The 10296-nt window shown below is 38.5% G+C and overlaps 1 protein-coding gene across 1 annotated transcript; it reads right to left on the bottom strand.

Moving 5' to 3' along the window:
- Positions 1-1900: 1900 nt before the first annotated feature.
- On the bottom strand, positions 1901-7946 carry LOC102785839 (MICOS complex subunit Mic10-like). Its single transcript, XM_006783396.3, has 4 exons — positions 7832-7946; positions 2368-2415; positions 2183-2292; positions 1901-2091 (listed from the first exon to the last, which is right to left on the bottom strand). The coding sequence occupies exons 1-4, from the start codon at positions 7944-7946 to the stop codon at positions 2083-2085; spliced, it is 282 nt and encodes a 93-aa protein (XP_006783459.3). The 3' UTR covers positions 1901-2082.
- Between the last annotated feature and the right edge of the window lie 2350 nt (positions 7947-10296).

Raw genomic sequence — 10296 nt, 5'->3', positions numbered from 1 at the left:
AACTGAACTTAATATTTGGGTTAATAGGCAGTTTAACACGTGTAACTAATTAAGCGGCCATGCATGTGCATAAAACTGTGCCAGATGATCATTATTAAGAATCATACAGGTTTAACTAACTAGTAAGAAGTGCAATTTAAGATGCTTGTACGCTTTTACTTTATTATTGGTTGCTGTCGTCATAACATTTTAAGGTTAAAAATTTATGACAGTTATACCTTAAAAAGTAATATTTTGAACACATACTTCAATTAAATTCAATTTACAATTTGTCATAACAAGACATATAAATTAATGCACAAATGTTTTAGTGAAATGAATAAATTAACACAGCATAGCACTTATGGGACGATCTTTTTCCCCTCTGATTTACTAATAATAGAGTGTCCTGGGGTTTAGTGTTACTACTTTTACTTAAGTAACTGAGCCAAGCTGTGGTAACTACATGGAAATAGGTCCATTAGTCTTGTTTTATGTATAAAATCTGCTAAAAGGAACACGTAAACTAAATGTGTACTTCACTCCTCTTTACCTTATCACCTCTGGTAACATCATGGTAACATTTTCCACGGCAACTCCAAGCTGGAGTCTTGCCCGAGCACATGCATGGCACATCTGGATCTGGTCTTGTACTTTGTGGCAGAAATTTGCCAGCCTTGACAATTTTAGCCATTAGATGAGTAGTTGGTATTAGGTAGTGTTACTGGTCTTGTAATTATGGTTCATCATGGAGAACGTTGAGACACGTATAGCCTTTGGGTTTTGGCTGCTTTATTACACCTCAGCTGGCTCACCACTCACCTCCCCCTCCAGTTCCCACACACGCACTGGCATCCTGTTCCTGCACTTCTACCGACCACTGCACCTTTGCTCACAGGTGTTCAGCTTGGCATGCGTTCATCAGCCCCCCTATTGGTTTCATGCTTCACTTACAAACAAATATTTTAATGGACAGGGGATGAGTGACACGGCTTAATTTCTGACAGGCTTACTCTGTGCCTGATGCATTGCAGCACACCAGCTCTGAAGAAACAGGCCTTTGAACGCTTGGGGAATGAATATGATTCCATTGTGTGCAGGAATGTATGTGCCGGGAAAACCGTTACTGTGATGAAGAGGGAAAATATGAGCGGGTGTAATAGAGAGTGCATGCAGCAGTGTTTTCTTTGATGTGAAAGTGTACGGCATGTGTTGTGTTCAGACGTGCAAAGTGCAGAACTCACCTGTTAGTAATAAGCTCCAGTCTAGAAATGGCATTTCTCTGCATTCCTCAGATTCTGCTTCACCAGGGGGCTGGATAAACGTGTGCATGTGCACACGCTCACACAAACAATTTCTCTTCTCTCCCAGCAGCCTGCAAAACCACACATTAGCGATCAATCACATTCACAACAATCTCGCCAAGCAGACACGCAGCCAATGAATACACAGGACAGAAGAGATTCCTCCCAGTATGTTTTCTCCTAATCTCTGATGAAAACGGTCACAGTCATAGCAAGCAACCCAAAACAGGGCTCCACAGCAGGCCGCAGCCTGTTTGGTCTACTATGAATAAAAACCAGACTGGGTTTCTTTCTTCTCGATATCAGAAAGAGATACAGCCATCCATGACATAAACTAGCGGCTGATATGTGAATGCAAACATAGCTTCTTTCCGATTTTTCTCCTGTCAGTGCTCGAGTTTGTTCATCTAACAGTTGATCCCCCTTTATTTCACCATTCTGCACAACTTTTCATCCTCCCACTCTCCGAGAGGGCTGCAGATGCTGAACCTGGCCCTCATTCCAAAACAGCAGGAGCTCGAGTCTCCCAGCTCATTAACACACAAAATTACCTCCCACCCCCAAACCACACTTCATTCTTCTCGAACATTCGCACAGAAAAACCGAGGAGACAAAGCTTTTTCCCACAATGACTTTATTAAATATATATTTAATGTTTTATAAACACAGTGTTGGCATCATTGCAGATTAATACCAGTACAGCAAAAAACAAACAAAAAAACTCAATCCCCCCCCCCCCCCTCAAAAACAAGCATTACAATAAACAGATGAGAAAGCCCTCGTCATCTTCAGTCCTTCATTACTGGTCCTGAAAAATGAACACAGAGGAGTCATGCAGCATGATGTGACCGTGTGTCACAGACCTCTGATAAACAATGAAAAGTACACTGTGCGCTTACCTTAACCATGCGACCATGAATCAGATATGGTGACCTTAAGTCATGCTGGCAGTTGCTGTAGCCCATGCCCAGTCCCAAGCCTGAACCAAATGACAAAGGCCACGCGTGACCTAGCGGAGAAAAATAATCCCTGTTGGATGGCTTACTAAGAAAAGAAAAGGAGGTTTTTCTGAAATAATACTTACGTTTAAAGGCAATGAACGAGACCACAATGCCAACACCAAGGCCCGTTACTGCAAAGAGAGAGAATTATTAGTGGTTTTATTAAACTACCTCCTATTGATTTGACTTTATTACTGAGGTAATGTGATCATCGCCCATCCAGCGTGAAAACTGGCCAGCTAAAAATCTGGTCGGCTGTAATGAGCAAATATTTAGTGCAGAAGTTGGAAGGTAGCGCCACTTAGCAAGACTAAACTAATAAGCAAAAGACAGGAATAAAGGGGAGGAAAGAAAAAACAAAACACAGAAAACAACTTAGAAAGAAAGCAAAGCGTAAAAGGGGTTCAAGAGAGGGGGAACCAATCCAAAGAGGAGAAACGCAGAGAGCAGGAGAGGTGAGAGGTCAGTGGGTGCGCAGAGAGATTGCCAAAGTTGCTCGAACTCCTGAGTCCAGAGTGGGATCTTGAGGAGGAATGTGTTTGTGCGCTTAACTTCACCTCGCTGCAGGCCACACCACACCCAACAGCAGGCCAGCCAGCACAGAAAGCACATAAAAACAGCCATTTGGGCCCCTCCGACTCCTAATTGGATTCAGAGAGCTATGCAGCATGACCGGTGCGCCTGAACCAGAACCCTAAGACTGTTCCCCATTACACAGCTTACAAATGTCAAACAAGACCACAAAAGACTTTGCTCATCCTCTTTATCAGCACACATCAACAATAAATCATTCCTTCTGCTTCCATTTCAAGCAAAGATTTAGATGAAGTTAAGATTTGCCGTCTATTACAGCCACAGTCTTCCTTTGCTCTCCAGCCAGAGCATATTTTGAAGCCTCTTGATTTTCCACTGACTGTAATACAGTAAAAGCGCTGGCAGAAACTGAGGGCAGATCAACATCTCATTTTGGCATCTTTCCTTTTGTCTTGACATCTCCAAAGGAGGGGTGGATTATAACAAAAACATTTGTGCTGGAGAAGAATGAAATACACAACCCACAGGGCTGAAAATACTCCACGTGTTTTGCCAGCAAATCAAGTCCAGAGCCTGTTAATTGGGTTGCTATTCATTTAATCATTAGCTGAAGTATTTTCTGCAAATAACATCAATAAGTCACTTTTAATTACCCCGATTTACTGAATTTAGTTCAATTACAACTCGAGTCGTATACCTCTGGCAAATATTTTTGCATTGCAACACTGCAATTTTAAGATGATTTTGAGTGCATAGTTTCCTTTTAGAACTAATGATGATTCAGTGTGTTTGGACACAGGCCACTGTTGAGGATCTGCTCTGCTTTAACTAAAGAAATTACTTTGCCAAACATGACAAGGTCATAACAATGTGAAATTGTAACAATATTTTCTTTTTATTCCGCAGCTCTACTCTGGACAGACCACTTGTGTTTCCAGCTTTCAGCCTGGCTGGTGGGGTGCGTTTAGGGATAGCACAGCCTGGCATCACTAGACAAACGTGCAAACATGAATTAGTCGATTTAAACATAACGCAGAAAGCAGACGTCTTTGAATCAAACTCGCCCAAATGAGACACGCAGTTCCAAATAGCCCGGCGTAAACAAAGTCGGGAGGAAATCTGTTTGCACAGGAGATGCATTCTGCAGCAAGAAGTGAGACACAGATTCCCACATTCATCTGGTTCACATGACAGCGTTAGCAAAGTCTACCACTCTGATCACAACTGGAATATTTTAAACAACTATTGGATAGACAGCCAGGACAGACAAAAGACTGTCTCAGCGTTAGCAAGCAAGACTGTGGACTCGCAAGTCTTGCTCATATTCAGATTCATGGATTCATGGAAAAAATGCAAATAATCTTAGAAGTGTGTGTCAGACGACCGAAGACCTTAAACTACAGATGATGCAACAATGAAAATAAGGCTCTACAAACAGGTCGACACCTAGAGGGAAAAAATACCCAAGAGCTCCTGAAGGATTGCTGAGTGAATTTTTTTCTGTAATAGTTTTGCCGTCCTGTACAATACTTTATATGCATATAATAGTTTTTGCATTCCCACTGACCCAAGCAGTCTGGTTATAATAGTAAAGTGCTCTGTAAATACAACAGAAAGCAGGACCGGTTTGACGCTTTTCTTACTCAACACTCTTTCTCAAAAGACCAATCTTGGAGAGTGCACAGCTGCTGGTTGTCAGCACAGCTGTATCTGCTCTTTCTGGTTAAAAAAGGTGAAGCTGTGGCTCATTTATGGTTGAATCTGTGTCATTGTGGCCATATGTAGATGTACCATAATTACATAAAACCTTCTTTGGGAGACGAGTTCAGAAAAACAGCAGCTTGGAAATCACCATGATGGGCAGTTGAAATCGTAACAACCACAGTTACAGCCCGTCTCAATCAGTGAGAACGGGGCTAAAGTAGCGCCTCTTAAACTGCAACGGTGCGGACTCGCGTCTTTAACAGCTAAAGCTGAGGGTGCACGGACATGTGTTGAGGCACCAATCATGAGCAGTCTATTATATAAAGTTTTAACCAACCTTTATGGATCAGAAGACAGACAAACATTTTGTTTAAAGTATGCAAAATGTAGTGGTAGGGAACACAAAAGCACCCCTGACAAAATAAGCATCGGTCGGATATTTAGGGGTTTAGTTTGAAATGAAGCATTTATAAAATGTATTTATGCTGAATCACTTTTAAATAGCTGCATGCACACATAAGTCTCAAGTCTCAGCTTGTTCCAACAATGTGATAGTGTTTCTAGAAATGACATGAATATTCACTTTTAATGGCTGTTCTCACTAGCATTGTTTACAAGTTCCTCAAATTAAATACTTCATGTCCGGTAAACACCGTTTTTCCTGACTATGAAGAGGATGAGGGCTCTTTTCTTAACACCACTCTACATGAAACTCAGTCCCTTTATAAAAAGAGCTTGATTTATTCATCTTGTTTTCATCACAGCTGTAAGAAAAATGTGATCTTTAGCTACATTTTGAGTCACAGTTCCCACTCTCTACTTTTATTTTGAAGCAAACATTATTTTAAATCATGCAACAGATTATCTAAATATTCTGAAGCTGTGAGAAAAAAAAAATAGCATTATGTCTCGCTTTATTAAAATCCTGGGAGTTCTTAACACATCAAGGATAGGATAAACACATAAGCTTGAATGAATATAAATGTAGGATCAGCTAAGCTATTTTTTAACATCCCCCTGAGCAGAGCATGTACTGCAGTGTTTCTCTGGCTACCAGACACACCTTGGCACAGCTGGCAATTTGCTCCACTGAGCACGAAGCAGTGCCACGATGCAGATGTTTTCCTCCCAGCAAGATTACACATTTTATTGTGCTAAGACTGACGTCATTAGGTGTATCTTTGAACAGATGTTTTGCCAGTCTAAGTGTTTTAGTGCTGGACCAACACTGAACAGAATACCACAGAAGACCCCATGGCGGTGTGATCACTGTAACTCACTGGTGGTTCACCAGCAGTGACTTTCACTGAGGGCCAGAGCCCAGTGAAGAAAGTAAAACATCTATAAATTTTAATAATGCTCTCACTATGAAAGAAATCCCTGCTTGTGTTGTTGCATAACTGATGGTTCTGGCAATTTAAGCCTGTCTGCTGCAAACAGTTCAGTACTGTGTATTGTTATTTTGCCATGAAATTTATGGATATTAAATATCAAAGAGACGCCAAGATAATGGTGAAAAATGAAGCTTTTGTTAAGTCAACAAGTAGAAGAAAGACTTGCTCATTCAGTCTTTTCTCAGTGCTTCACTTCCTGCTAGTAATGGGCTAAATTGATCTAATTAAAATAAATAATATTAAACAAAATTACATAAACTTTTTTAACAATTAGCTCGCAAAACAGTGAACTAAAAACGAGACTTTTCCCCCTTTTTACTCGGAACTGCATGCCAACATTTTTCTTTGTTCAAAAAAAGAAAAATGAAAAAAATCTTTACACTACAAATATGAAATTCTTAAAACATCTGTTTTTGATTTTTGTGTAAAATTTACCTGCCAAATTAATGCCTGGTGTGAATAAAGATTCTGAAGTTCAAAAAATGAATAAATACCAGTAAAACTAGTTCAAAGGTCACCTGACTACACCTCTTCTTTTTAGTGAGCCTGACGTAAACCGCAGATTACAGTAGTCTTAGCAAAGCAGCAGAGAAAATAAATTTAAAAATAAATAAATAGAACAGAGCCCATGTAGCCTGACCTCCACAACGGGAAAAATAAAAACAACAACAACAAAAACAGCAGTGCAATAAACCAGGTGTACATGCAAAAAACACAGAGGCAAAGAAATCAGGTGTTCATATTAAGATTTATATCAAACGTATATACAAAAAATAAATATTATCTGCTCCCTACAGATTACAACTTTAAATGTTTGTATACAGACACTGATGTCACAAAGCTGTACTTAGATTAACTGTGATAAACAACTATGTTATTGTCATATAAATAGATATTTAAAGTGTGAAAAAAAAGACACTGATAGATTGTTAACTAATAGCATTTACAAAACCAAATAAACCAAACAAAATTGTTATTTGGTTATTATCTGACAGAATGACCATAAAAAATTTGGTATTTTAACAGGTTCTTTTTTTAAAAGTGTCCTTTTCTTTTTTCTTTAAGTTTACTCTCAGTTTCCAGAGCAGGTTTTCTTGTGTCAGTTTACTTTCTGTTGTTCATGTTTCATTTTAGTTTTGTTTTTATTATTTTTCCTGTTATTTTTTAATTTAATTAAAAAAATTAATTTTTAGTGTATAGAGGAAAATCAGTGCAGGAATTACATAAAAAATACACTTTCTGTAAGCTGTTGACTGACAGTGTTGTAGACAACCAGAGTCTCAATAAACGGATCCATCAAAGCCTCGTCAGGAAAGCTGTGAGAAGTTTTGTTTAATTAAAGTAACAAGTAATATAAATAAGGATATTGCCGCTTCATTTTTGTTTTATTTTATTTTAGTTAGTTGTTTTCCAGGTTCGCAGAATTGTTTTAGTTTGTTTTAATTTCATTTCATTTAAAACATATTTTTATTAGTTTGTATATCCCTTCTGCAACTGCAGACATTGTTTGGTTTTATAACTAAAATAAATTATTCGGTCTTTATAATCACTGTAAGATACTGATTAAGGTTGCAAGTAGTGGAGAAAGGGCAGGTAGATCAAGAGAGTCCAAAAACAGATAAATGAATCTGCTTTAGGGCGTGACTTCGCACACTTTCCCACTCAAACACAGGTAATAACTTCCACCTCGTGGCTATGTCTGCTTTTTTATGATATATTACTACAGAGTTAACAAATATTAAGTTTCAGCTGTACAGCAGACAACTTTGACCTTAGTGTCACACTAAGATCCCGCTAAAATGACTTCTCGCTTGCTTCTGACCTGTAGTGCGCCTTATTCTCCAAGTTTCACACACATCCAAGTGTTTAATAAGAGCAGCAAACAATTACACTGCGTGTATAAAAAGAAATTAACCTGTTTTCACCGCTGTGTCAGCAAGGCAGCGGTCCCACTTCCGTGCGTGTTCGTCTGCCATGTTTTCTGCAGTCAGGAAGATCTCGCGAGAAAAGCATGAAGTCACATGACTCATTCCTTCATAACACGTCAGTATTCCGTCTTTTGCCATTCACTTTCCTTTATCTTTTCATGCGTTTTCTTCTTTTTAGCTTTTATGAAATTAAAATTACAACTTTAAATTGTAATTACGTGGCGTGGTTTTTGTTTTGTTTTATTAATTGATCTACGTTAAGGGCTGTCACTAAAGTTAGCTTCATGCCTGAGGTAAAGCCTTATCTCCCACAGAAGGACCTGGAAAAAGTTATTCATGCTTTTTAATCACTTCCCGCCTGGACTACTGTAATTCCCTGGACTTTGGTATATAACAATCATATATCCTTCAGTTAGTCCAGAATTCACCAGCTCACCTTTTACTGGTATTAAAAAACTTGAACACAGCACACTGGGCCTGCCATTTCTTCATTGGCTCCCTGTCCGTTTTGGAATTGATTTTTATATTTTATTGCTTACATTGAAAGCTTTTAATGGACTGGCATCTTTGTATCTGTCAGAGCTGCTTCACATTCACACAATTATAAGAGCTCAGATGTCATCTAACCAGTTCCTCCTATGCAAACTTAAAACAGAGAGGTGATCGAGCTTTTGCAGCAACAGCACCAGGTCTATACAATACCTCTCAAACTCCACACAGCTCAGACAGTAAACGCATTTAAGTTGTTATTAGAAATGCATTTGTTCTCCTTGGCATTGGGCTCCAGTGTGACATTCTTTTAGACAAATGCAATTTATTATTATTTTTTATTCTATTGTCTTTTAATGTTGGGTATTGTGCTCATATTTTATGGATATTATTGTAGTATATCTATATAAATACTATATACTTTTAAAGTGCAGAACTTTGATCAGCTCTGTTGTTTCAAAAGTGCTATATGACTACATTTGACCTTTGACTTTTTGATTTCTTAATCATTCAGTTAGACACAAACACTGTATTTGAGAAAAAGTTACTAAGAGTTTGTATCCGGCTTCCTGTTGCAGCGTATTTGCTATGATGTAAACAGTCCAAATTATTTACCTCTGAGTAATCTCTGAGACATCTGTAAATGGTGAAGACATTTTTTTCTGGGTTATATTTGACCTTACCTTAAAACTTCCACTTTGATTAGTTGATTAGTCATCTCGCCCAAACGCATATGTGTGCAGGAAATTCTGCATGCATTCACAAAGTGTTGCACATCAGATGTGGGCAGGCCAGGGATTTCAGTTTAATGCAACCACAATTTAAAAAAATAAACAAAGTTGCCACTGAAATTGGTTACCCGTGTGATTATATATGCTATGTGTTAAGTAAGAATTTTGCCTTTTTCTTGTTTTATTTTCTCAGAAACACTCTGTGTGTAACACTGATTGTTTATGCTGGAAATGGAGCTGTTCTCAAACACTCAGTAATATACAGATGTTAGTGAGGTTTGCAGGCAGGTTTCTAATTTGCAAACAAAATAGGATGTATGCAGCTTCTTTCTAGGGGGAGAACCTAGTTGGCATAATGTCATTATACGCAAAAGTCTTGACCCACTCCCGGTTTCTTTATATTTTGTTTCCTTGGAGACACAAACTTTCTTATATATTTTTTAAAGTGTTCTTGACCAATAGCTCTCCAGGCTTTCTGAAGGTCTTTCAAAGTTTTTCTTTGGACACTGGCTGCTTTTTCACTCATTTTCAGTCTAGTTTTTTCAGGGTGATGTTTATTTTCTTTGTTAAGCCACTTATCACTGACCTATGAATCATTCAAGCATAAGGGAAGGACTCTTATGCTTGAATGATTCCGAAGACACAACACTGGGACAAACCAGTATTGTGTCTACAGACAACAGACAACTTAGCAAAGTACTGATTTTAAATTACATCTTTAGGCACTTTGTTGCTAGCAGTTTGTCACACATAAAGAAACAAAAACAAAAAAGAAATAAGAGTGATGCGTCTGGCCCTTCACTGGATCCATCTACTGTTCACTGAAGCCTCATAAGAAATGGTCTTAGTGGAAGCGTGGCTGTCAAGAAGTCAGTCGTAAGGAAGTGGCAGTAGGTCTGACGGGGTGATAAATCCAAATTTAAAATTTTGGGTTCAGGCTGTTATGAGTATATACAGGGGGGGTAAGGCAAGAGGTACAACATTGAGTGTCTATAGCTATCTGTAAAACACGAGGCTCTGTCATTGTTTCGAGCTGTATTTAAGCCAGTGGATCTTGTCAAAATTGATTCAATTATGAACACAGAAAAGTACTATGAGATATTGATCCACTATGTAATACCATCTGGAAAGCATTGATTGACAACGGCTCAACTTTTCTGTATGACAATTACTCCAAACACACTGAGTTGAATGTCCTTCAAGAAGCCCCGAGAACTATTCCTGAAGACTGC

This window comes from Neolamprologus brichardi, chromosome 5 (assembly GCF_056152115.1).
Source record: "Neolamprologus brichardi isolate AB-2024 chromosome 5, ASM5615211v1, whole genome shotgun sequence".
In the NCBI taxonomy this organism is placed as follows: Eukaryota; Metazoa; Chordata; class Actinopteri; order Cichliformes; family Cichlidae; genus Neolamprologus; species Neolamprologus brichardi.
This window is presented reverse-complemented; position numbering and strand designations above follow the sequence as displayed.

Bases quoted from the DNA above. Each gene is read 5' to 3' on its own strand.
- LOC102785839 (XM_006783396.3), bottom strand. From the start codon at position 7,946: ATGAGTCATGTGACTTCATGCTTTTCTCGCGAGATCTTCCTGACTGCA. The intron at 2,416-7,831 runs GTTAATTTCTTT...CTCTCTTTGCAG, and splicing joins TGACACAGCGGTGAAAACAG to TAACGGGCCTTGGTGTTGGC. The intron at 2,293-2,367 runs GTAAGTATTATT...TTTCTCCGCTAG, and splicing joins CTCGTTCATTGCCTTTAAAC to GTCACGCGTGGCCTTTGTCA.